This window comes from Micromys minutus (genome assembly GCF_963924665.1).
Source record: "Micromys minutus genome assembly, chromosome: 1".
Lineage (NCBI taxonomy): Eukaryota > Metazoa > Chordata > Mammalia > Rodentia > Muridae > Micromys > Micromys minutus.
Window position 1 is genome coordinate 200,082,726 of NC_137969.1, and position 27,523 is coordinate 200,110,248.

Below are 27,523 nucleotides of genomic sequence, written 5' to 3' on the forward strand. Positions count from 1 at the left end.
GGGAGGGGGATGGGATTGGGGGAAGAGGATAACATGTGAACTGTAAATGCAGAGAATATCCAATAAAAATTTTTTTTAAAAAAGCATACTGAGCTGGCTGAATGGTTCAAAGCACTGCCTGGTCTTTCAGAGAACCTGGACTTAATTCCCAGTACGATAGCTCACAACTGTCTGTAGCTCCAGTTCTAGGGACCCAAAACCCTCACACAGATGTACATACAAACACCAATGCCATGAAATAAAAATAACTAAAAAAATTATCTTGCTGGGTGGTGATGGCACACCTTTAATCCCATCGCTTTGGAGGCAGAGACAGGTGGATCTCTTGTGAGTTCAAAGCCAGCCTGTACTATAGAGCTAGTTCCAGAATAGCCAAGGCTATACAAAACCCCTGTCTCAAAACAAAAAAACCTTCCATGCTCTATTTAGGACTTTCTTTCTTTCTTTCTTTTTTTTTGCTTATAATAGAATAATAGCCTATGAATTACTACAGCTCATCCATTCACCCACTGAATAGAATATTGACTGCTTTCATTTTTTTTCTGAGACATTTTCAGTTTTTAAAAAGATATGTTTTTATTTGTATGTGTATTCCACATATATCCAGATGCTTACAGAGGCCACAAAGGGATGTTCTATCCCCTGAACACGGAGCTAGGATAGTCATGAACCACCTGATCCGGTGCTGCTTATAACTGCTGTTATCTCTCCAGCCCCAAAGGTTTAACCGAAGCTAGCCTTGAACGTGTGGCCCTACCTTTGCCTCTTCAAGTGCATCCTACAGGTGTGTATTACCAGCACTGGAAAACACCAAACAGTATTTTTTTACATTATTTTGTGTGTGCATGCATGAGTGTCTCAGCATGTGTGTAGGTCAGAGTACAGCCTCCCAAGCAGGTGCTGAGGCAGGAAGATCACTGAGTTCAAGGCCAGTCTGGTCCACCTAGTGAGCACTAACTAAGCCTGCAAGTTAAGAAGCTGCCTCAACAACATCAGACAATCTAATTCCCATGTCAGAATGGGAATGTAACTCAGTGTGGAATGTATGCACAGAGTCCTAGGTACCACTCTAGTACTGCAAACAAAACCCCGAATAAGGACCAGTGAGAGTGCTAATCACGTACGAGCCCTTACTGTGTAAGCCCGAATCTTCAATTCATCTGGAAACTTATTCAAGGAAGAAGTAAACCCAAAAGGTGTCCTGACCTCCACAAGTACATACATGCAAACATTGTGCACACACACTAGTGTAAAAGAAAACACCTAAATAATCCAAAGATAGCTGTCAATCTCCTGTAGATCAAAGGATTAGCATCTATTTTATAACTGACTCAATTTAAAATTTACATGATTAAATATTCTTAAAGGTTTATTTATTTTATTTATATGAGTAAACTGTGGCTGTCTTCAGACACACCAGAAGAGGGCATCGTTCCCATTACAGATGGTTGTGAGCCACCCTGTGGTTGCTGAGAATTGAACTCAGGACCTCTGGAAGAGCAGTCAGTGCTCTTAACTGCTGAGCTATCTCTCCAGCCCCAGGATTAAATATTTAATGACACTACCTTTGCATGCTTCAGTTCTAGTTCTGCAAGTTCCACTAAATTTTTCCTGAAGGCAGCAACTCTTCTTGTCTTAAAATCTATCAGTTCTGTAAACAAAAATCAAACAGTCAGAATGGCCACCATAAAGCACATGCTGAGCCAAAAGGTGTGTCAACAGTACCTTGTTTTGCAGATTCGGATATTTTTTCAAACTTCTGACAGCACAACTGTTGGGAAGTTTCAGCCTGTAGAACATCTTTGTTTTTCGCTCTTGCCTTATCCAATGCTTTATTGGCATTTTCATAGTCCACCAGCGACCTAGACCGTCTATAGAGGAGGTCCTGCCAAACAGAACATTCACAGTGCATGCAACACCACCCTCAGCAGTGACACACACTGGGGACATCTAAATACTTTGTTCTGGAGCTTGAACTAGGGCTCACAGTTCATCACTAATTATGCTTCCAGCCCCTAAACGTTTTTAATAAATAGATAATAGCTTAATTGAAATAGATTTCACATACTTTACAACTCACCCATTTAAAATGTACAACTCAGGGCTTATACTATGTGCACAGAGCTAAATAACTATCTGAACCAATTTTTACACTATTCACCATTCAATAAGAAAACCCACATTCACTATCAGCTTTCTGTCTCCATAAATTTACCTATTCTGGACAGGGTCCCAAATAGTCCAGGATGGCTGCAAACTCACTACAAAGCTGAAGATGACCCAGAACTCCTGATCCCCAGTCTCCACTTCCCAAGGGCTAGAACTACAGGCATGCACAATAGACCTGATTTAGACCCTCCCCCCAAACCCCTTTTCTTTCTGAGAGACACAATGTTTCACTATGTAGCCCTGACTGGCCTGGCATTTAACAAGAGATACAGCTGCCTCTGCCTTCCCAGTGCTGGGATTAAAGACAAGAGCTACCATACCCAGCTGATTTCTTTCTTCCTTAATCCCACAATATTTATTAAAAGGTAAATGCTAACCCTCAGATGGTCTTAGAAAATTCTGAGGTAGGTGTGATGTGTGACTTTTATCTGAGGAGGCAATGGCAGAGAGATCCCTGTGAACTGGAAGCCAGCCAAGGCCTTACAGTGAGACTACTCCAACTCAACCCCCCAAAAGGATTCATGAATTTGCAACTCACTCTTACACAGGGCTCACACCATTCTTCTCCACACATTCCAATTTAATACATGTGCTGAAGTGAGCAGCAGCCAGATTTACTTTTAAAGCTACGCCTAAAAAGTTACCTATTTCCACCACATTTTATAGCAAAGCCTTCAGAATTGAGGAACTAGGCTGGAGATATAACTAAGTTATAGAAAAAATGCAAGAACAACGTTTGAGCCAGCTGAGGTGCCATCTTTAATCCCAGCAACCCCACAACCATGCCATACCATGGAAGTTCACAAGCCACAAATGATTTGAAAACTAAGGTATTCTCAGTGCTTTTTATGCATCTGTCTTAAAATATGTTTTATTTTGCTCTTCTAGGTCTTTGCTGTTTGATAACTAAGTCTTTTATATACAGCAGGAAATGTGTGAGTTGCCTTAAAATACAAGGTATGTCTATTTAATAGTGTATTAGTCAGGGTTCTCTAGAGCCACTACAAAGAGTGTTCTCAAGTCAGCCAGAGGCCTACTTAGACTAAATCAGAAATTAGTAGGTATACAAGTCTTATTTGAGCACTTTACCTTTTTTTTTTTTCTCAATAGATAGGGTTTTGCTGTGTAGCCCAGGCTATCCTGGAACTTACACACCATGCTGGCCTCCAACACAGAAATCCACCAGCCTCTGCCTCTGGAGTGCTGGGATTAAAGGTGTGCACCACCATGCCTGGCTTTCGTACAGCATTTATTTATCTTTTGAGACAAAAGCCCAAGATAGCCTCACACTCATTCCTCCTGTCCACTCCACCAAGCAGTAGGATCCCAGCCATAACACTGCAGTGTGAAAATACAAATCAGTGTCTCCATAAACCAGCTCTTCATACTTTCCATCCAATCATATCTGAAGAAATGACAGCAGTTACCTTAGCTGCTTGAGACTCCCGCAAGTAGTACTTTAATAGGTCAGAAAGCTTGAGGTCCTCGTCAGCAGACACCCGAGCTTCTATTTTCTGAAAAAGGGGGACCTGTGTATTAGATCACCTGCTACATTCTACTTTAAGTAAAAACACTGAAGATCTACAGACCCCATTCTGCTTTTGGGGTGTCTTTTTTAATCACAACAAGAAATGAACAGAAAAATCAAATAGCATTAATGAATTTATAGAATAGAATTATTTCTATATTTGAAAACGGGTCTTCCTACCATTCTTAGCATCACCATTATAGAATCTACTGAAATGGCACTGGTAGGTGCTCATCAATAGATGGAGCTATTGAAACAAGATGGGAAGACAAGTAATGGTGGTGATGGCTCACATCTTTAATCCCAACACTGAGGCAGAGGCCGGTGGGTCTCTGAGTTCAAGGCCAGCCTGGTCTTCAGATCAAGTTCTAGAACATCAAGGACTACACAGAGGCCACCCCCTCCAAAAAGATGACAGATGACGATGTAGCCCAGGACGACCTGAACTCATGATTCCCCTGCCCCAGCCTCCGAGTGCATGCCCATTACATCTGGCTCGTATACTTTTGGAGAAGGTAGTTTTTAAAAAATTATTATTACTGTACATATGTGTATGTAAGCATACACACTACGACATGTATGGAGGTCAGAGAACTCTTGTAAATTGGTTTCCTGCTTTCAACTTTACATTGGTTTTTAGGAATTTTGGAAAGCCTTTACTTTCTAAGTCATCTTACCAGTTTCTTCCTCCCAGTTCATCCCTCCACCCCCAAGACAGGGTCTTACTCAAAAGCCTAGAAAGCCCTTGAACTTAGGACCCTACTGCTGCTGCTCTCAAGTGTTGGAATTACGGTATGCACTGCACCGTCAGACCTAGCTTAGAGATGTTGCTGATTTATTTCCTGAGATAGCGAGTGTTTCACTGTGCAGCCCTGGCTGACCTGGAACTCAGAGATTCACTTACCTCTAATTCTTGAGTGCTGGGATTAGATATGTACATCAAACATCTGTCCAAAGAGATGTTTTATGCTAAGTGCAATACAGGATCTAATAATGTGTCTCCTGGCTTAAAAGTCACTTAATTACTTGGAAAGTAAAATGAGAAATCTGTATTTGGTGGCATTGAGAAAAACAGTATTACTGGCTATATTTTTTTGTTTGTTTGAGGCAGAGTCTCTGTGTAGCCCTGGCTGTCCTAGAACTCTCTCTGTAGACCAGGATGGCCTTGAACTCAGAGATCCACCTGCTTCTGTCTCCTAAGTGCTGGGACTAAAGGTGTGCACCATCACTACCTGGCTTTTCCTTTTTTTTTCCCTTTTAGTACTGGCTATATTAAAAATAATTCAACTTTAAATAAAAAGCAGCATAGGAATGATGTTTTTCAGGGAGCCTTGGTAATGTGTACGTGACATTTTCTACTACTCCATACTTCTCTATACTATACTTACTATTCTATATACCTCCCTACATCTGAAATAAGGACAGGTGTACACAAATGTAATACCAGCACTTGAAAGGTGGAGACAGGATGATTAGTATTCCAAGGTTATCCTCAGCTGCAGAGAGTCTAAAAACAGCCAAAGCTAGACCATGACTCAAAAAATATATCTAAAATTACTCTTAAAATTGTCTGTCTGTGGGCTGGTGAGATGGCTCAGTGGTTAACAGCACTGACTGCTCTTCCAGAGATCCTGAGTTCAAATCTCAGCAAGCACATGGTGGCTCACAAACATCTGTAATGGGATCTGATGCCCTCTTCTGGTGTGTCTGAAGACAGCAACAGTAATCTTAAAAAAATAAAATAGTCTGTTTATTTCTTAAAGGCACACTTACCAAGTAGCTAAAACACAGGTGATAAAAAAACACCAGTGTGAGCAAGCTCACAGAGCATCCTGAATGCTCAGTTATTCAAATGGGAACAAAATGTGGTAAAATGGAACCACATGTGGTACTAGTATTGAAGGTCAGAGGTCAGCCTTTAGAAGTTGGTTTTCTTCTTCCATCATGTAGGTTCCAAGGGTCAAACTCAGGTCATGACAGCAAAGGCCTGCACTTCTAGCCCCTGAGCCATCTCACCACTCCTGTCAGATGTTTTTTCCTCACAGGTCATGCTATGTAGTCCAGTTTGGTCTTGAATTAAAAATCCTCTGGCCTCAGCTTCCTGGGTGCTAGGATTATTGGAATGGGTCACTGTAGAGACCTGGCATGAGCAGACTGAAGGGACATGAGCATCCCAGCAGGGGACAAAGAGTGAGCACTGTTTCTCTTCAGAGAATCCTGACATTCTGCCAAGTCAGCCACGCCTGAAAGTGGCCTTCTGATCCTTTCCTCATGAGAAAGTAACTTTGTTTTTAATTATAAGAAGCAACACATCTAAGAGATGGACTGCAGACAGATTCCTCAGTCTGCAAGGAGGCTTGAGAAGCAGCACCTGGTGAGAACTGCAAACTGTGGGAAATCTTTATTCTGCTTTGCTTTAAAAGAAGCTGAAACTCTGAATTAATTGTGCATTGGCTGACTAAGCCTTGTACCCACTGTCAATGAGGCTCTACCTTGGGACCCCAGGTTACCACAGCTGATATTTTGACTCTGTGCCACCATGCATGGATGCATGTGTGGAAGTGTGAGAAGTGTGAGGGTCTCTTCTGCCACACTATTTTACAGTGTGCTACAATGTTTAACAGTGCAGCAGTGTTGAAACAAGCACAATCTATGCAGCACTTCTCTCAAGCTCAGTACTTACTCTTGTCTTATCAAACAGTTCTGAAACTTTGAGGAAAAACCTGCAAAGGAAAAATACTTTCATCAGAAGCATAATTTGATTAATTTTTCACTCTGTTTAGAGATAATGACTCCAAACCATATTAATAAAGGACATTTTTGTTTCATCACATAAAACATCTGAGTCTTGTTAACTGAAGACTTCAACAGTAACAAAACCTGCACTTATAACAAGAAGCTGCTTATTTAAAACCCAGAATAGTATTATTTTGATTTCCTAGAATCTATATGGTGTTAAGGAGAGAAAAAATCCCAAGTTGTTCTTTGATCTCTACACTTATGCACACATACGAGTGCGTGTCTTCCAAACAAATGGATAGATAGCCAAGTGTGGTGGTGCACACCTTTAATCCCAAAGCTCAAGAGGCAGAGGCAGGTGGATTTTTGTGAGTTCCAAGCCAGTGTGGTCTACAAAGATCTACAGAGATACAGTGAGAGTGAGACACTGTTTCCAAAAACAAAAAACAGATTAAAAAAAATTTAAAGCAAGCAATTAATGAGAAATACTGTAGTCAGAACAGTTTTTAGAATCCTCTGATAATACTGTTTGGGGCTGGAGAGATAGCTCAGTGGTTAAGAGCACTGACTCCTCTTCAAGAGGTCTTGAGTTCAATTCCCAGCAACCACATCACAACCATCTGTAATGGGATCTGATGCCCTCTTCTGGTGTGTCTGAAGACTGCTACAGCATACTCATATACATAAAATAAGTAAATATTTTAAAAAACTGTTTGGTTATTTTTGGCATTTAAGAAAATTGCACACTAGGCAAGGGCTCTACTACCAAACTACAGGCCAGTTTAGCACTTCTGATAGCAGCTTTGTTCTGAAAATAAAAATAAATAAGCAATTGCTCTCTCAGAATTCACTTTCAAATAGGTAGTGTGGCAAGTCTAAACATCAAATTTCAATACTCTAGGCTGGGTGTGGTAGCTCAACCCTCAAATCACAGCACTTGGGAGGCAGAGGCAGGCAGATCTCTGAGTTATAAGACTACCAGTTACATAGTTAAGAATCTATCTCAACAAAAAGAGGGTTGAAGTGGGAGGAGCCTGTAGTAGATGGCTCAGCAGTTAAGAGCATTGGCTACTCTACCAGAGGACCTGAGTTCTGTTCTAGCACCAGGTCAGGCAATTCCCAACTATCTGTAACTGCAGGTCCAGGGGAACTGACACACTCCTTGTTCTCTGAGGGCACTAGCACACAGCTGTCATACACTCACAGGCCTACACATATATACAAATGAAAAGAAAAAACATATAGAACATACTATATATATATATATATATATATATATATATATATATATATATATATATATATCTTAAATTACTTATTTTTATGCATGTGGGTGTTTTGGTTGAATGTAAATATATATAATTTAAATTTATTTATTTATTTGTTCATTCATTCATTCATTCATTCATTCATTCATTCATTCATTCATTCATTCATTCAATGTATGAGTGCTCTGCTGCATATATACCTGCAGGCCAGAAGAGGGAACCAGATTCTCTTATAGATAGATAGTTGTGAGCCACCATGTGGTTGCTGAAAATTGAACTCAGGATCTCTGGAAGAATGCTCTTAACTGCTGTACCATCTTACCAGCCCCCTAAATTTTTAAATTTGAATGTAGGTATGTTGTGTGAGTATTCTATATATGTGCAGAAGTAGATGTTGGCTCTCCTGGAACTAAAATTACTGTAAGCCACAAACATATATGCTGAGAACCAAACTGAGCCAGTTCTCCAGTCCCAAGATTTAACTTTCCCCCCTCCTTCTTGGTTTTATGAGACAGGGTCTTACTATGTAGTCCAGGCTAGCCTAGAATTCGAAATTGTTTTGCCCCAGACACTAGTAATAGGACAAAATGTATATCACATCTACTCCCAGTTTGGTTTTTGAGACAAGGTATCATGTATACCAAACTTCATCCAGATTCTAATTCTAATTCTAATTCTATGATGTGCTGTGATATACATCCCTATCACACATACATACACAAAATAAATAAATGTTAAAGAAATGTTTAAATTTTCATGTCAGTACAAGGAATGGTAGTACATGCCTGTAGGTCCCAGTAGCCAGCATTCAGGTAGCAGAAGCAGGAAAATCCAGAATCCAAGGTCATTCTTGGCTACATAGTAAGTTTGAAGCCTGCCTGGGCTACATATGACCTTGTGACAAAGTGTTGAGAAGGGTGTCAGGAGTGGGAGGCAGGGCACTGGGTATTTAGCTCAGTGTACAGTACTTTAATTGTTTAACATTTTAAGGGTTGGCCCTACCGCTGGGGGGTGGGGTGGGTAGAGGGAACCAAGGCATTATAAAAAAATTTAGTCTGACTTCCAATGAAATATATAGCAAACTTGAAGTATCCAATGTCTATCAAGAGGTTCATTCTATCTATCTATCTATCTATCTATCTATCTATCTATCTATCTATCTATCTATCTATCTATCTATCTATCTATCTATCTATAGAGAAGGTTTCACTTTGTAGACTGAGCTGGCCTGGAACTATGTAGATCATGCTAGCCTCATACTCACAGATATCTGCCTGCCTTTATTTCTTAGGTGCTGGGATTAAAGGATGTACTACCATGCTCAGCCTGAAATGTTGAACATTTTAAAATAATAGGAAGACAAAAAAGAAACCAAGTATTTTATAATAATAAAAATCCAGTTTATGGGGTACAGAGGAGGATCAGAAGGAAGTACACTTTTGTGAAGGCAACTGGAGGGGGAGGGGGGATGGAGTGGGGTGGGATAAAGGGATAACATCTCAAATGTAAATACAGAGTATCCAATAAAAAAAGAGAAAAAAAATACAACAACAACATCAACAACAAAATCCAGTTTATAAAAAATAGGGTTGATAAAAATATCCTAAAATGCCTATGGAAATTACAAGTACCATTTTCTTTGCTGTCAGCAAAGCCCTTTGTCTGCTTTACTTATATTAATGTTCTTAACTTGCATATATTACTTATATAACACTACATTCTTACTTGCATATATCTGTAGAATCCTGAGTTCCTAAAGCATATAACGAAGACCCAATTCTATTGTAATCATCAGCAGCACCTACGGAGAAAGTTTTAAGAATTAAAATACAAGTTTATATTTAATAACGTTTTTAAACCTGTTGATCTTAAAATATTTACTGATCACCTATCTGCAAAAAGTAATATAAGACACCCAGTAAAGGAACAAGCAATTGTAATATAGTACACTGGTTAACATCGGACATGTGAAAACTGCTTTAGGATGGATGGGAGCACAAGTGTATATATACACATACATGCACATATCTCACACACACACACACACACACACACACACACACACACACACACACACACACACACACACACTGTAGATGAGCAATTCTTTACCAGGGGAAGAGAGTACACCCTGACAAAAGGGAACTGCATGAAGAAGGGTCAGAGCAATGGAGAACAACACACCAGAGAGCATGTGTGACTCTACTGCTGGAAACAAACGGGAGCAAAGAAGACGGAAAAAACGGAAGCATTCTGGAGGTCAAGGTCTTACAAACCACAAGAATTTGGGCAATAAATATCACTAAGTATTTATGCCAAAAGGTGGCAAAATCAACATAAAAAGGATTTTAGAGTTCTCTACCTATCCAGAAAAGTCTGCTATCTACAGTCTAAAAGTAGAAAGACTGAAAAGGCAGAATGGCCAACCAAGAAAAAGGCACAATGATATGGTACTAGATACTAGCCAAGATGAAAGTCACTGAGAAGGCCTGACAGGTAGGAATTAGAAACAAGAGATTTGATATACATAGGGGACACACACAGACATTCACAGATGCTACATGGCAAAGGACTGAATTTGAGCACAATCCCAGGGATTTCCCTCACAGGCAGCTCACTTGCTGCGAGAGGCATATATATATATATATACACAAGTGCTTCTTCTAGTTCAGCATGAAAGAAATGCAGTACATCATGCAACCACTCTATGATCTCGGGTGCATCCCCATGCCAGCAGCCTAATATGGAAATGAGAATAACAATGGTACCCATACCAAAATTCATGTGGAGAATTTAATGAGTTTCTCAATATTACAAAGTGTCTAGAATATAAATTACATGCTACACGAGAACAGAGCACAAAGTAATAACCATGTATTAGCTAGTGATAAACAAGACTGCTCTCTGGGAACACAGTAGCAGTGTTTTTACTAGTGTCTGTCTCTTAACAAAACAATAATCCTTACATTATACTTATGCTGCAAAAATTAACACTTGATTATTGAAATTAGAACTGCTCTATATTTTTTACAGTTTAAGAACATTTTAAATTATGTGTATGTGTGTAAGGGTATGTATTCTTGAGTGCACATCTCCTTCAAGTCCCCTGGAGTTAGAGTTACAGGTGATTGTGAGCTGCCCACCAAGGGTACAGGAATCAAACTTACTTAGGCCCTCTAGAAGTACAGCAAGTGCTCTTAGCCACTGATCTACCTCTCCAGCCTCAACATGTCTATTAAATTAGGTTTTATGGTGCATATCTGTAATTCCAGAAGTTATTATGAGGTGACCCAAGGCTCACTCAGTCCTCAAGCCTCTGCCTGCATAGTTCTGGGATTATAGGTGCTACCATGACCTGCTTTGTTTTATTTTGTGATTATCAACTAGAAATACACACTCATCATAATTTCTCTTTAGGCACCATCTATTTGGCCAAATTAATACAAATCACTAATATTTTCTTCAATTCATTCCTTCCCTTTCTCGTCTTTAAAAATTTATTTATTTAGACTTTATCATTAGGGGCTGGAGAGATGGCTCAGTGGTTAAGGTCACTGCTCTTCCAGAGGTCCTTCCTAAGTTCAATTCCTAGCAACCACATGGTGGCTCAAAAAAAAAATCTGTAATGGAATCCAATGCCCTCTTCTGGTATGTCTAAAGGCAGTTACAGTGTACTCACACACATAAAATAAATGAATAAATCTTTAAAAAATAATAAAAAAGAAATTAAACATTATTGTTTAAGTGTGTGTGATGTGTGTGTTTTGAGTATGGGTACAGACATGTCACAGCACAAGTGTGCAGGCCAGAGGACAACTTTATGGAACTGATTCTCTTCGTCCACCTTTATGTGGGTTCCTAGGATTGAACTGAAATCATTGTGCTTGTACGGTGAGGACCTTTACCCACTGAGCCATCTCATCTCACTTGCTACATAGTCCAGACTGACCCTCAAGCAACGGGATTACCAGTATATACCATTAAAACAGACACATCTTTAAAAGGTCTTGGGGACAGCTGAGACGGGAAGAGGCCAGAGTGGGTCACAACAGTGGAGGCTAGGACTGTGGCTTAACTGGGAGTGTGCTTTTTACCATCCACAGAGCACTGGGTTTGATGGCCAGCACCACATATAAACTGCATGGAGCACATACCTGTAATCTCAGTTTAGGCAAAGCGACGGCAGGAGGGTCAGAGTCTCAAGGACATTCTTGGTTACATAGTGATTTCAAGAACAGCTACATTCTGACTCAAAGAAGACACTTAGGAGCCTGAATGTCATAGGCCACTGTTACATATTCAGACTTTTGAATTGTAAGTAACATGTTGACTTTATAATTATCTCAGTTAAAATCTAAGTTTAGAGGGTAGTGAGTGACATGAGGGAGTGGTTCAGAGCATCTGCTGGTCCTGTAGAGGTCCCAGCACCCATATCAGGTGGCTCATAGCCACCTACAGCTCTAGTTCCTCTTCTGGCCTCCACGGTGCACATGCATTCACCAAGGCATACACAGACACACAGATTTGGGGGGGGGGCAGTTGAGGCAGGGTCTCTCTACAAGCCTGGCTGTCCTACAACTCACTATATAGACCAGGCTGGTCTTGAACTAACAGACTGCCTTCTGAGTGATGGAATTAAAGACATGCATCACCATGGCCAGCAAACAAACAAATCTTTAAAAACCAGCTTTAACACAGAAGCCTTACTTTTGTGAGATCTTGTCATTCTGTCAGATTTCGCAGATGCATCCTTAACTCGGTTGTGATATTCTAAAAGGAATGTTCGTTCATGCTCGAAGAAGTCATCCACGTCCTTTGGGGTGAGGAAAGAGATGAGAAAGCTGTTTACGAATGCTTGCTCTACTGTGATCTAAAACCTGTCATTTCAGTCAGGAAGGAGCACTCTGCTTTACCCAATGCACAGGGAGACTTTAGCAGACAGGCCGTGGTTTACAGCCGAAGGCTACAGTGTCTGCTGCCACAGACATCACTGCAGGATGAGAGAACAAACGCTCGAGAGGAAAGTGGGGAAGTTCTGGTATCTATAAATGAGAAAGCTATTTTTCCTCGTCTATTACACACTTTACAGTCACTCGGGCTGTCTAGACAAACCCCCAATGAGCTCTGGGACACCAATACAACTAAACATCACTTTCTTTCTTTCATTTTTTTTTTATTAACATTTACCTATTTTTCTTTCACGTGTATTGGTGTTATGCTTGCATGAATGCGTGCCACCTGTGTGTCTAGTGCTCACAGAGGACAAAAGAGGGCATTAAATCCCCTGAAACTGAATTGCAGACATGTGGATACCAAGAATCAAACGTGGGTCCACTGGAAGACAGCCAGTGGTATTAACACTGAACAAATCATTTCTCCAGTCCCCAATCTCTTCTTGAAAAAAAGGCTAGATATATGTTTAAAAAAAACTCACTATTTGTGATTTCTAGCAACTGTTCTTTGAGTTACTGATATAATTTAGCATTTATAGCAACAGGATCTGAGCAAGAGTCTACTCTAAAGAAAGTGCCATTTAACCATCACTTCAAACGTACCACTTTTCTTAACCATGAAAATAAGAATAAGGGGATGGAGAGATGGCTCAGTGGTTAAGAGTACTGACTGTTCTTCCAAAGGTTCTGAGTTCAATTCCCAGCAACCTCATGGTGGCTCACAACCATCTGTAATGGGATCCGATGCCCTCTTCTGGTGTGTCTGAAGACAGCTACAGTGTACTCACATTAAATAAATAAATAAATAAATCTTAAAAAAAAGAAAGAAAGAAAAGAAAATGAGGATAAACATACCTAACTTGTAGGGTTATAATGAAGACTGTAAGCACAGCCTCAAATGAATATATTATACATGTTCAAAAATGTCCACTGATGACCAGAATTCTAGCTAATAGTGGTTTATATTTACTAGCTAAGAAAAACGTTAACTATGGATGTACAGCAGCAGTGGAGAGGGCGCAGACTCCATGGGTGAGCAGTCAGCACCTGGACTGTCAGCACCAGCTCGGACAGTAAGACAAATGGCACACAAACTTCCTGAAGACTCAAAAGCGGGCAGTAACAATGAAACAGAAGCATTATTTATCCTAATACTTACTGATATTGCAACATTTACAGAAAAAAGATGCCAGACAAGTAAATTCTCCTACCATTTAAAAACATCATTAAGAAAAAAGAAACTGTTACTACTTAGTAACTATTTATCTTTCCCACAATCCCATGAACCAAGTGATGTTACTTCATCTGAAGATAAACAAATTCAGAAGGCAGTTTTCCCAGATCATACTTTGTTTGAAGACACTACTGAAACCTTAGCTGGCATCTAACTAAACCCAAGCCAGGTCTGCCCCAACATTTGCAAGCAAGAGCAAGTGCTCGGTGGCAGCCCACCCTACAGCTCTGTCTTGCACCCTGAAGGCACATGAGCATGGGATTTAAAGTCCATCTTTACAGACATTTTCCCTTATCTCTCTCCTCTACCCAGCTGACTCATGGTCAGACCTCCAGAGCATTCATAAAATACATAGGGCAGCCAAGTATAGGGGTACACACCTTTAATCCCAGAATCTGAGAGGAACAAGCAAGTGGATCTGTGAATTCCAGTCTAACAAGGGCTATACAGTAAGAGCCTAGCTACAAAACAAAGCTTATATTCTCCACTAACGCTGCTTATCAAGTATAAATCTTACCTTTACTCCTGAAACAATCACTCCATCCGCTGACTTAACCATGTTTTTAAAGAAATCCTCGAGTTTTTCTTTTTTATTTTTTCCTCGAACACTCAACTAAAAGAGAATTTTTAAAAAAGTAAGTAAATTTAATTTTAAAAGTAAGTAAAATTAATTCCTTTATACATAAGAAATGTAGCGTGGGCTGGAGAGATGGCTCAGAGGTTGAGAACACTGATTGTTCTTTCAGAAGTCCTGAATTAAAATCCCAGCAACCACATGGTGGCCCATGACCATCTGTAATGTGGTCTGTGGCCCTCTTCTGGAGTGCAGGCATACATGTAGGCAGAACACTGTATATAATAAATCTTTAAAAAAAGAAATATAGTAAACAATAACACATTGTAATGACTCTATACTAGCTCTGAAATACATTAGGCAAATTTCTTTTTTTAAAGATTTATGTATTTATCTTATATGACTACACTGTATCTGTCTTCACACACATATCAGAAGAGGGCATCAGATTCCATTACAGATGGTTGTGAGCCACCATGTGGTTGCTGGAAACTGAACTCAGAACCTTTGGAAGAGTAGTCAGTGTTCCTAACCACTAAGCCATCTCTCCAGCCCAAGGCAAATTTCTTATTCCCCTTACTCTGAACAGGACTTCTTGTCTTGTGTTGGGGTTAGCAACTTAAAGTAGTACAAGGAAGACAAAAGATAACTTTGAACAGCATGAATGATTACTGGGCAAAACTAACAAAAATCCCCACACCAAACATGAGAAGCCTTTTGAGTTGTTGATGCCTATGAACCACATCAACAGCCAGCATGGCATGATAACCCTATGGGTCCAGTAGTGGCACACATATTTTGAAGGTAACCAACAACTCTCTAATTGAACTTAAGACCAATTCAACAAGAGGGATCATGCCTGGTACTGAAAACTTAGCTAACACTCAGAGCTAATGAAATCATGGTTATTGCAGGAGAATCTACAACTTCACTATTAATTTACTAAGCCAGTATAGTCCCTAACAACAAGTTCTTTTTTTAAAGCTTTATTTATTTAATGTATGGGAGTACAATGTTACTCTCTTCAGACATACCAGAAGAGGGCATCAGATCCCATTACAGATGGTTGTGAGCCACCATGTGGTTGCTGGGAATTGAACTCAGGACCTCTGGAAGAACAGTCAGTGCTCTTAACCACTGAGCCATCTCTCCAGCCCTATAAACATGTTCTTATATCTATAGATAATTGTAGTTCTCACCCTTCATCAAGCAAACCCATCTTTGTAATAGAGGGAGACCACTATAGAAAAACAAAACCAATCAAAATATAGAACTGTGAAGCCCAATCCTAACGGGTACAACATTTCAGAAGTGGGGTACAAACATTTTAATAGCCAGAGGATCAGGGAGTTTGCTATAAGGTTGTGTTTTCTAGTAACTCCAGAAGCCCCACCCCCACCCCAATCTTACCAACTTGACTGCCCAATTATGACATGAAATACAATGAATGTACCAAACTGGATGGGGAAAGCCCACGAGGCCTCAACCCTACACAAAGAATTATAGGCAACTGCAGTGCTTTGAATTTGAGTCCCGCAGGCTCATAGATTTGAATGCTTAGGAAGTGGCATTAGGTGTGGCCTTGTTGGAGGAAGTGTGTCACTGCGGGTATGCTTTGAGGTTTTTAGATGCTCAAGCTAGCCCCAGTGTCATTTTTCTCTTCCAGATGTAGAACTCCCAGCACCATGTCTGCCTGTATGCCACCATGCTTCCTGCCTTTCTGAGCCTGTAAGTCAGAGCCATTTGAAGTTTCCTTTATAAAAGTTGATGTGGTCATAGTGTCTCTTTACAGTAATAGAAACCCCAACTAAGACAACTGTGTAAAGCTCAGAGAAGTGGCTCTCCCTAGAGAACAGCACATCAACCAAAGGTCTGCCCTGAAAACATACATAAAGTAACACTATATGAACTCAACAGGTCTAAAAATACATGTATAATATGCAAATACACAGATGTCTGCAACAACCACGAGTGACAAAAAGAGGTCATGAAAGCTGGTGAGATGGTTCAGTGGTTAAGAGCACTGACTGCTCTTCCAGAGGTCCTGAGGTCAAACCCCAGCAACCACATGGTGGCTCACAACCATCTGTAGTGGGATCTGATGCCCTCTTCTGGTGTGTTTGAAGACAGCTACAGTGTACCCATATACATAAAATAAATAAATCTTAAAAAAAAAAAAAAAAAAAGAGAGGTCATGAGTTTGAAGGAGACTGGGGAAGAGTACATGGGAGTTTTGGAGAGAGGAAAGGAAAGGGAAAAGTGCTACAAATATAATGTTAAAAACAGAGAAACAAACCTTAAACATAAAGAAAAAAACCCAACTAATAAAATTATTTAAAAAGGGGGGGCTGAAAAGATGGCACAGCAGGCTCACAAACAAAAAGACCAACAGCAAAGAAAAACAAACCCAGAACTGAGCTGGGTGTGGTGGCATACACCTCTGATCTCGAATTGGGAGGCAGTGGCAGATAAATCTCTCCCAGGCTAGCCTGGTCTGTATTAATGAGTTTCAGAACAGCCAGAGCAACACAGAGATCTTTGAGTTAAGAGACCTGACTGGTCTATAAACTAGTTCCAAGACAGCTAGGGCTGCATAAGGAGACTGTCTAAAAACATACAGAAGTGCAAAATAAATCATTCTCTTTGCTCTGCCTCTCTAAATGAGCACCATGAAAGGTACACTGAATGGTCAGTATTTTAGAAGATGCTAACTATATCTAATCTCTAACCAGGTGTGGTGGTCATGTGTGCCTACATCCTAATACTGGGAACACCAGGCAGGAAGATTATGCAAGTTTGAGGCTAACTGATCCTGTTTCAAAAGGCCAAAATAAGATGAAAACCTAATCTCTATTCCTTTTTTAGTGCGGAGGGACAGGTCTCTCTGCACAGCCCAGCCTGGCCCTGAGAGAGCCACCTGCTTCTTCTTAGTCTACTACATGGCTTTGTTTAAAAAAAAAGTGTACAACTTCCTTTCTCTGACAACTCAAATGTCACCAACAGCTGTTTCAAATATTGGTCAAAATGAAAGGCTTGAGTAACAAACTGTATTAAAGGACAAACTCACATTATCAAACCAGGAAGATGGTTAAGTAGGTAAAGGAACTTTCTACTGAATCTAGCAACCTGCCTTCAATTCCGGTGGAAGGAAAGGCCTTTCACAAATCATCCTGTGACCTCCACAAGTGTACCCACATACAATAAATAAATAATTAAAAATTCTTTAAAAAGTGCTGGAGTCAGGTGTAATGGCGTGCCCCGTTAATCCCAGCACTCAGGAGACAATCTGGCCAACTTCCTATGTATGAAGTTCTAGACCAGCCAGCAGAGCTGGGAGTTCAAGAACCCAGTATCCCATGCCAGATGAGCACCTACATCTCAGTTCTATCTTTACCCTTTTACAATTATTTACTTTTTAAAAACTTTATTTTTATTTCGTGTGCACTGATGTTTTGCCTGCATGTATGTCTGTTCAGAGTGTCTAATCCCCTGGGTCTGGAGTTATAGACAGTTGTGAGTTGCCATGTGGTTGCTGGGAATTAAACTCAGGTCCTCTGGAAGAGCAGCTAGTGCTCTTAACTGCTGAGCCATCTCTCCAAGCCACAGTTATTTATTCTTATAAGTACTTTTAAAATTACATTTTGCTTTCATATTGGCATACTTTACTTAAGAGCAAACAGTATACTTAGAGCCACCAAAATTGAATATCATCATTAGCTGAATTTACAGAAGAAACTTCCCTCAGTTTCTATTTAGTTGTTATGGTTGTTTTGTTTTTCAAGACAGCTTCTCTGTGTAGCCCTGGCTACCCTAGAACTCACTCTGTAAAATAGATTGGCCATGAACTCACAGAAATCCACTTGCCTCTGCTTCCAAGTCCTGGGATTATTGCCTGTCCAAAAGAAACTTCTTTCATCTCAAAAATAAGCATTTGGCCTTAGGTTAATAAATATAACTAAAACTTAGAATACTTGAATATCAAACTATCTGGCCCAGGGCAGCTGGGGGCTTGGTATTAAGAAAAAGGTTATATGAAACTCAGGGAATAGAGCTCACATCAGGTGTCTTCTCTGAGGTATCTCACAGGCCCTGAAACTTACTGTAGTATCAAAATGGCTTAAAAAAAATAAAAAGGTTTGGATTTCAGTCTGGCTTTGATGATGCATGCCTGTAATTTTAAGTACTAAGTAAGCAAGCAGATACAGTATTGAGTTTGAGGCTAGCCTGAAATAAAGACTAAAAAGCAGAAAGAAAAAAAAATTTGGGGATGTAGCTCAGTTCAGGGAGGCTAAAAAAATCTCTAGGTTCTATCTCCCAAACCATTCAAACTAGGCACAGTAGCACATGCCTATAATCACAGCAATCATGGTGGGGAAAGAGACATCAGACATCCTATACCATCCAGGGCTACACAGAGTCTGGAATTCTTTGGCTTCTGTTTCAGAGAAGCAAATAAAGCTTTTGATTTTAGGCTTTCAGTTTATGGAAGTTCAATTTATAACTTGATTTAACTGGTCCACTTAAACTCTACTGAAACTCTGCTACTGAAAATGTGGCACTTTAACTGCCTTGAAAAATCAAAGCATTTGAACTTTGCAGTTGCTCTGCAGTTAAAGGTGCCCATTGGCAACTGCAATGTGACTTCCAGGTCCCACATTCTCATGTGGTGGAAGTTAACGCTCCCTCACTTTAAAGCGTTCGATGGAAAAAAACAAACAAAACAAAACAAAAACCCACCACCACCACCAACAACAACAAAAACTCCAACAACAAAACCAAAAACAAACAAAAAAAGCATTTGATGCCATCATCAAGCCCAGCTGGACCAGGGCAGTGCTCCTCTCCCACCTTCCAAACCATTACAAAAACAACAGACAGCTGCAACAACTTTCATTGCTGCGTTCTTTTGACACTCACATCTTGGTTATATTCCAAGAAAACGTGGAAATTTAAATCTTTTCTCAGAATAGGATGTGCTGCAACGCGGCACAGGAACACCTCATGCATCGCAACTGTCTTCTTGAAGATTGCCAGGTATTCACTAGAAACAACACAAAATTAAGAGTAGACAATGCACCAACTAGAAAGTCATCCCGTGCTCCAGTATCTGGAGCATTCCAACTGTAAAACTAAAAATGCAAAGACATCATCCATATCAAAACTTTTAGTTGAACCGATAAGTTTAAGGTTTATTTCTGAGAAAGCCTCATGCTATTTTAGTATTTACTGTATCTAAATGTTAAAATCTCAAATCTTAACAAACTTTTCTATTATGCAAGTTAATGTTAGGTTGGGATATTTGATTTTTAGGTATAGAGTAATTATTTGATACACCTTAACAACACAATTTTTATATATTACAACCTGAAAATATATTTGCAAAAAAAATACCCAATCTCATTAATCATTTTTTAGCATTAATATTATTCTCACATACATACACCACAGAGCAACTATTTATGACACTACATTGAAAAAATGTGTTTAAGTTGTATTATCAATGAACTCAAGCACATAACAGCTTTGTTACATATGTGCACGTGGGCATGAGTTTGTGCATGCCTGTGTGTGTGTGTGTGTGTGTGTGTGTGTGCTTGTGTGTGCATGCAGTGGTGGGAACCAATCAAGGGAAAAGCCTGATATTCTTGCTTCTACTTCGTGCAAGAAGCTAAGCTTTACGTACCAGCACCCCAGCAGGGTCAGTGTTGGGAGCAGTGTGACCTCTGGGAGGGCGGGTCACTCAGTGAAGACATAAACAAGGGTGCAGAGGATGCAGGGGGCAGCAGGACAAACCCAGTGTTCTGCTATCCACAGAAGAACCGTGATCAGGGCCACAAGGAAGCCAGAGGCTTCAACTGTAACACTTCTGCTAGTTTCTACCTTCTATCTTATGGGACTACTGCTGCTCCCAGAACTGACAGAATTCTAATGTGTCACTTTACATTTTAACAATCTACTTTTGCTCATTTATTGCTTCAAAATAACTTACTCAGCATTCTAAAAAGAAGTTTAGTAGCACTGTGATTAGATGCTTGAAAGCAAACTTAAACAAAATGCACAAAGGGAGAGATGGCCACATTGTGCTGATCTGGAAAGGTGGCTGGCAAGTACCTCTGTTGCAGGCAGCTGATAATGCTCTGGGATTTAAGATCACACATGATGACAATGCCTACTATCATAAAAACTAAAGTAAGTTTCCACTGCTCCCAAGACTACCAAGTTCAAAAGAGAACGAAACTGTTTGTTAAATATATTAAAAGTTATTAAAATTTCAAGGACTTAATATGTCTGAGTGTATATAAAAATAATTTTGTGTGCATGTGTTCGAGTGCCAGGGAGACCAGAGAGGCTGTCAGATACCCCAAAGCTGGAGTTACAGTTGTAAGCCATCTGACATGCTCTGGTCCTCAGCAAGTGCTGCAAGCACTCTAGCCTCTGAGTCATCTCTCCAGCCCCCTAAAAGAAATTAATGAGAAAAAAACCAAACTTGTCTAGCTATCCTCATTAGTGTGGTCCTAAGTCTTGAAGTCACCTAGAGCTGGCAGAGGAAAGGAAATGAAATATATGTACTGCACACTTCATTACTGTTGTAGTTCTCAGACAGGATTTTATGTGGCTCAGGTTGGCTTTAAAATCACTATATAGATGAGGCTGGTCCTGAACTCCTAACCCTCCTGCCTTTACCATCTAAGTACTGGGATTAGAGGTCTGTGCTACTCCCCCACCCCTGCTTGTTTTTGAGACTATTTTTGTTTGTAACAGATCTGGCTGACCTGGAACTCACTCTGTGGAGCAGGCTGGCCTCAAACTCACAGAAATCTGACTACTTCTGCTTCCACAGTGCGGGGATTGAAGGCTTCTGACAGCAGACCTAGCTGGCTTGTGCTACTATAATTAGGCTCTTTGTATTTGGTTGATTGATTTGTTTTGTTTTGTTTTGTTTAGACAAGAAGTCACTATGTAGCCTCCTCCAGCCTGGAATTCACTGTGTAGACTGGGCTGTTCTTGATCTGAGATACACCTGCTTTTGTTTCCCAAGTGCTGGGTTCAAAGGCATGCACCACCACGCCTGTAGGCTAGTATGACTGAGGCCTTATAACTTTTAGAAAATGTGTATTAAAGTCATATTGCCTTCCTACTACTTCAATAAGGTTTTAAAACCTCAATTTTCAAAGTCTATTTAAATAATTTAAGATCTGACAATGGAGACAAAAGTATACTTTTCCTGAAGAGGCTCTGATCATGGTCATTAACAGACTATTATGACTTACCCAGGCTTTTTCAGTCACTGTGGTAAAATGGGTATCAGAGAGCACAGTTAATAAAAATAACAACAACAACAACAACAAAAAATATCACATACGCTTCTAGTTCCTGTTTCATCTTTGTGAATTCTTCCTTTGTCATTGACCCTTCCCCTTCTCCAAGCTTCTGCAGTTTTTCTCGTGAAGCATCAAAATCAGGTCTTGGTGGTGCTGGTGGGATCTAAAACAAAACCAAATAACTAACTTTAAGGAACAATTCCATGTTTTTAAACTTGTGTGTGTGTGTGTGTGTGTGTGTGTACATGGGTACACACTAATCCTAGCATGTGTACTGAACTTGCAGGACCTGGTTCTCCTCTCCCACCCTCTGAGACCTGGGCTCAGGCCTTCACCTCAGCAGCCCCAGTCCCCTTCTGTCAGTACTGTGCCACGGTATCTGAGGATGATGGCTCCAGCACTCAGGAGACTGAAGTAGATGGCTGCAAATTGGAGGCCGACCCTAATACCTCTGAGTACAGCCTTAATTACAAGTGAAACCCTGACTCAAACAAAATACAACACTGTGTTGATAATGCCAAAGTATAAAAATAAACTGAATATCAGAGATTTCAAAATTCAGATAGAAAAGGTCTCCAGTTCTAGAAATCAAGGGTTCTACTGGTAGTGGTGGTACACATCTTCAACCCAGCCCTTCAGAGGAAGAAGTAGGTTAATCTTTGTAAGTTCAAGGTCAGCCTGGCTGGCTCACAGAGTGAGCTATATAGAATAAGCCAATCTTGAAAAACCAAACCCTCTTGCCTCACCCCTCCAAGTGGCCAGTCCCCATCATACTTGGTTTGCTTGCCTGTTTGTTTGTTTGTTTTAGCACAGTCCTCAAAGGGTGGAGAGATGGCTTGGGGTAAAAGCTCTGACACATTGAAAGGCTAGGCATGGTGCTGTACACCTTTAATCCCAGCACAGGAGAGCTTGTGCTCTCTATACAGCAAACCAAAGGCCAGCCTTGGCTGCAAACAATCTTGCTTCAACAACAGTGGCAGTGCTCTGGGAAGCAGATTAGTGTCTTGGTCAGCCATCAGAGAAGCTGATGGGGACAAATATAGAGAGTCACAACTGGACTGTGCATAGATATGAATCGGTGTGGGGATGGATGGATGGGGAGTTGGGGAGGATCTGGGAGGCACTGAGGAAAGAGAAACCATGATTAGAATATATTGCATGAAAAAAATCTATTTTGAATCTTAAAAAAACCCAAATACGGAGAAATGGCTCAGTAGTTAAGAGCACCAACTGCTCTTCCAGAGGTCCTGAGTTCAAGTCCCAGCAACCACATGGTGGCTCATAATCATCTGTAATGGGATCCAGATGCCCTCATCTGGTGTATCTGAAGATGGCTATAATATACTTACATACATGAAATAAATAATTCTTAAAAACACTTAAATAAATAAATATGCATTGAATTTTTTAATTAAAATACTTGATGTGCATTGGTGTTTTGCCTCTATGTCTGCACACCGCATGCATGTCTAGTGCCCATAGGGGCAGAAGGAGGCTTGGATCCCTGCAGTTCCCAGATATTTGTGAGCTGCCATGTGGGTACTGGGAACTGAACTTGGGTCTCTGCAAGAGCAGCAAGTGCTCCTAACTATTGAACCATCGCTCCAGTCTCCCTGAGTTACAAACAAAAACAAAACAAACAACAACAAACTGCTCTGAGAGAAGGGACAGAGTCAGACAGCATCAGATACAGTTCAGGATATACACATTAAACAGCTTCTATACAGCAGGTACCACGGGGAGCGTAGAGTCTAAGGATAACCAAGATAGTCTTAATTGATGAGGAATAGTTAGCCTCCTGGTAGAGAAAGCAGAAAAAAAGGCACCATCATATGAGAGGTTGAGGGAAAAGATGGGATTAGAATGCAAAAAGAAGGTACTACTGCTCATCACCAAAATCTGAGCTACACACATCAAGGGGGTGCCGGTCTCAGGATGGTGACACAATGAAGTCGTGGTGACCTCAGGAAATTCATAAATCAACAACTGGGGAAGAATAACCACTTACTCTTGATCACAATGTCTTCAGGAACCTTCTAACCTTTAAATATCTGACCACTCAAAGCCCCAAATCCAGAAAACATTTCCTCATTAATTACCTACTCCAATACATCAGTATCTATCCAAGCTCAGAAGGGCTTCTGTTTATAATCCTAGAACTTGACAGGCAGATCAAGACTGTTGCAGGTTCAAGGTCAGCCTGGACTACATTGTGAGTTCCAGGCAAGGAAGGGGCTAGGTAACACAGCAAGACTCTACTTTAAAAAAAACAAAGATTTCAAGATCCAGTAGGAAATGTAACAGACTCAAAGTAAGACATACAGCCCAGGGTAAAAGGTAGTAAGCCAAGGCCTCACAGCTGCCATCTTGTAAGTCACATCAGTTACTGAAATGCTCTTAGAAAATGGAAACTCAGGCTGGGGAGATGCTTAGCAGTAAAGACATCAGTGTCTGGCAAAGGACTCAAGATCAGTTCCTGATACTGTTGGCTGGCTCACAACCACCTATAAATCCAGCTCTATGGACATCCGATGCCTCTGGCCTCCACAGGCACCTGTACTCACATGCGCGCACACACACAGATACACATACACATCACTGAAAATAAACTTAGAGCTGGAGAGGTGATTCAGCAGTTTGGTACTCCTCTATAGGACCTGAGTTTGGCTCCTAGCACCCATGCTAGGCAGCTTACAACTTAACGTAACTTAAATTCTAGGGCATCTTCTGGCCTCTGTGGTACCTGCACACACAACACCTAGATACATGCACATCAAAAAAAAAAAAAGAAAGAAAGAAAGAAAGAAAACAACACCCCCCCCCCACATACTTACAATGTAACCTGCATAGTCTTCATTTTCAACAAAGGAATCATGAAGCCAGATAAATTCCTCATGTTGTCGAACGACTGAAAATTCATTTTGCTTAAAATTTGGCAATGAACTCTGTAAAGACAGCAATTTTCTTGAATAAAAGTAAAATTATCCTCAGATCTTTGAAAAACAAGTTAATAGGCACTTATATATTGTACTGCTATCATCCCTTAAAATTATTTTTTAGCTGGGTGTGGAGGTGCTCGCTAATCCCAGCAGTCCAGAGGCTGAGGTAGGCAGACCCAGGAGTTGAGGTGAGCCAAGTCTACACAATGAGTTCCTGGACAGCCAAAGCTACTTGGTTAGACGTGTGTACACACACACACACAGACGAAGGCAGAAATAGAACTTATGTCTAGGTTCTATGATAATTCCTGAAATCATTAAATAAGTAACTTCTCCAGCCTTGTCTACATAGGCAGTTCCAAGTTCAAAAAAAAAAAACCAATAACTTTCCACATCTTGTTTGTTAAAATAGTAGTCAATTAAGACCTACAACTCTTTCCAATATATTTAAGATCTAAGTTCCAATCAACATATGACAAAAGTAACAGCCTTTCTAAAGTAACACAAAATACAAAGACCCACTTTACCTTTGTGTGAACAGTGAATTTGACTTTATCCCTTTCACTAAGAGCGTCTGAAATGTCCACTTGTAGAGCAGCATCACTTTGGAGATCTACATTTATTGCTTTAAGCTAAAAAAGAGAAAATACAACATAAAGAAAAACGTCTCTATTTTATCTGTGTGTGTGTGTGTGTGTGTGTGTGTGTGTATGGAGAAGCCCAAGAAGGTTAGGGGGGGTGTAGGGCCCTCTTTGAGCTGCATTACTGGCCGTTATGTGGTCTTAACCAAGGACCTTTTCAGTCATTTTTAAAAAGACAGATAGGTTGACCTCAAACTTGTGATTCTCTTCCTGCTGCCTCCTGAGGGCTGGAATGAAAGATATATAATACCAAACTTAGTTCTGTATACTTTTAAGTAATTTCATTCTTCTTCTAATACGACAACATAAAAACAGGCCTGCACTCTCCTGTGGTTCTAGCAAAAAGGAGGCTGAGGCAGAATGGCAAATACAAGATAGCTAAACCCCATCTTGACCTCCACCACCAACATAGGGACTCTTTTTCCTTTTTGGTTTGTTTTTTAACTCATGTTCAAGCCACTTTTAAAATAATTACTGTGGCAGGCTGGCTAATGACTTCCAAAAGGTATCTATAACCACAATCTGTAAATGGGTCTTATATGGCCAAAAGGATTTTGCAGATGTGATTCACTTAAGAGTTTACCTTAAATCTTATTTATTTTATGTATGTGAGTACACTGTGGCTGTCTTCAAATATACCAGAAGAGGGCATCAGATCCCATTATAGATGATTGTGAGCCACCATGCAATTGCTAGGAATTGAACTCAGGATCTCTGGAAGGGCAGTCAGGGCTCTTAACCTCTGAGCCATAAATCCAGAGTCTTTTAAGTCTTCAAGGACAAACAACTTTGCATGGTTATCCTTAGACTCTGGAGGAAGAAGCAGGTGAAGCTCTGTGAGTCAGAGGCAGCCTGATCGACAGATTAAGTTTCAAGCCAGCCAGGGCTATATGGTTTTGAGATCCTGTCTCAAAACAAGAACAACTCATCCAACTAAGGGAAGGCAACATGACTGCAAAGCTCAGAGCAGTGCTGTTCCCATAAGATTGCTGGCAGCTACTTCTAAGTTGAAAGAGAAAGAATAAGACCCTATAGGACTCTGGAGGGAAGGTCCTGGGTGTCAGGGCAGTCATGCTGACTTCTGTCCTGTTGAATTATGAAACTAGTTAGTTTAGTTTGAGGAAATTTCTAACTATACTTTAACTGGCTTAATCTATTTTAGACCAATAAACTTTGTACTTTAGAGACAGAGTGGGTTAAACATTGGTGTTGTTCTTCATAAGAAAGACAAGGACGCACAAGTTAGGCGACAAAAAGTACAGTATCATTAAAAATAACTTAAAAGGCCAGGGAAGTGGTGCACACCTTGAATTCCAGGGCTGGAGGCAGCACCAGGCAGATCTCTGGAAATTTGAGGCCAGCCTGGTCTACATAGTAAGACTACATGCTTCAAAAAATACATACAAATAAAATAAAAATTTATAAAGATTTTGGGATAGAGAGATGATTCAGCCATTTAAGAGTATGTGCCATTTTCCCAGAGAATAGAGGACAAAAATTTGATTTCTAACACACACATTGTGATTCACAACTACTGATAATTCTTCCAGCTCCAGAAGGTCCAACACCTTCTTCTGGCTTTTAAGGGTACTTGTACAAACACACACACACTTAAAGCTGAAGCCAACCTAATGCTGTACATGAACCAGGCTCTAAGCACCAGAACACAAAAAGAAAAAGACACTGATCAGTTGCTGGGTGGTTAATTCTCCACGTGTCAACTACTTAGACAAAAAGACATTTTCAGGATGGAGAGATGGCTCAGTGGGTAGATGTGCTTGTTGTCACCTGATGACCTAAGTCTGATACCTGGAACCCACATACCGGAAGGAGAAAGTTGACTTCAGCAAGTTGTCATACACATGTGTAAACACACACAATAAATATTAAAAAATTAATCAGTTTCTTTTGCTAGAAAAGCATTAGCATTGGTAAATGTATAGAGATGGATGTGAGGGAGAAAAATAACAATTATTGCAATCTCTTGCTGGTCTCTTATGTCTGTTTGCCCTTCAGTAATATGTTCCTTATAAACCCACCGCTACACTCTCATTACACTAGATATTATTCCTGAGTTCAAAAAGGTTTCCACTTGGAAAAGCCAATGTCACTATAGCAACCCACCAGGCACTCTAATATCTCACCTGACATCATCTC

At 40.3% G+C, this 27,523-nt stretch overlaps 1 protein-coding gene across 1 annotated transcript in view; it reads right to left on the reverse strand.

The window, feature by feature from the left end:
- Positions 1–24,715, reverse strand: part of LOC308413275 (sorting nexin-6-like) — a 28,985-nt gene extending 4,270 nt beyond the window's left edge. Inside the window, exons 1-10 of the mRNA XM_080908196.1 lie at positions 24,621–24,715; positions 21,828–21,949; positions 19,382–19,505; positions 14,408–14,503; positions 12,412–12,517; positions 9,430–9,505; positions 6,381–6,420; positions 3,597–3,683; positions 1,726–1,885; positions 1,566–1,651 (exon numbers count right to left, since the gene is read on the reverse strand). Coding sequence (XP_080764322.1) covers positions 1,566–1,651; positions 1,726–1,885; positions 3,597–3,683; positions 6,381–6,420; positions 9,430–9,505; positions 12,412–12,517; positions 14,408–14,503; positions 19,382–19,505; positions 21,828–21,871 — 819 coding nt within the window. The 5' untranslated portion in view covers positions 21,872–21,949; positions 24,621–24,715. The remainder of the gene's footprint in view (positions 1–1,565; positions 1,652–1,725; positions 1,886–3,596; positions 3,684–6,380; positions 6,421–9,429; positions 9,506–12,411; positions 12,518–14,407; positions 14,504–19,381; positions 19,506–21,827; positions 21,950–24,620) is intronic.
- Positions 24,716–27,523: the final 2,808 nt, after the last annotated feature.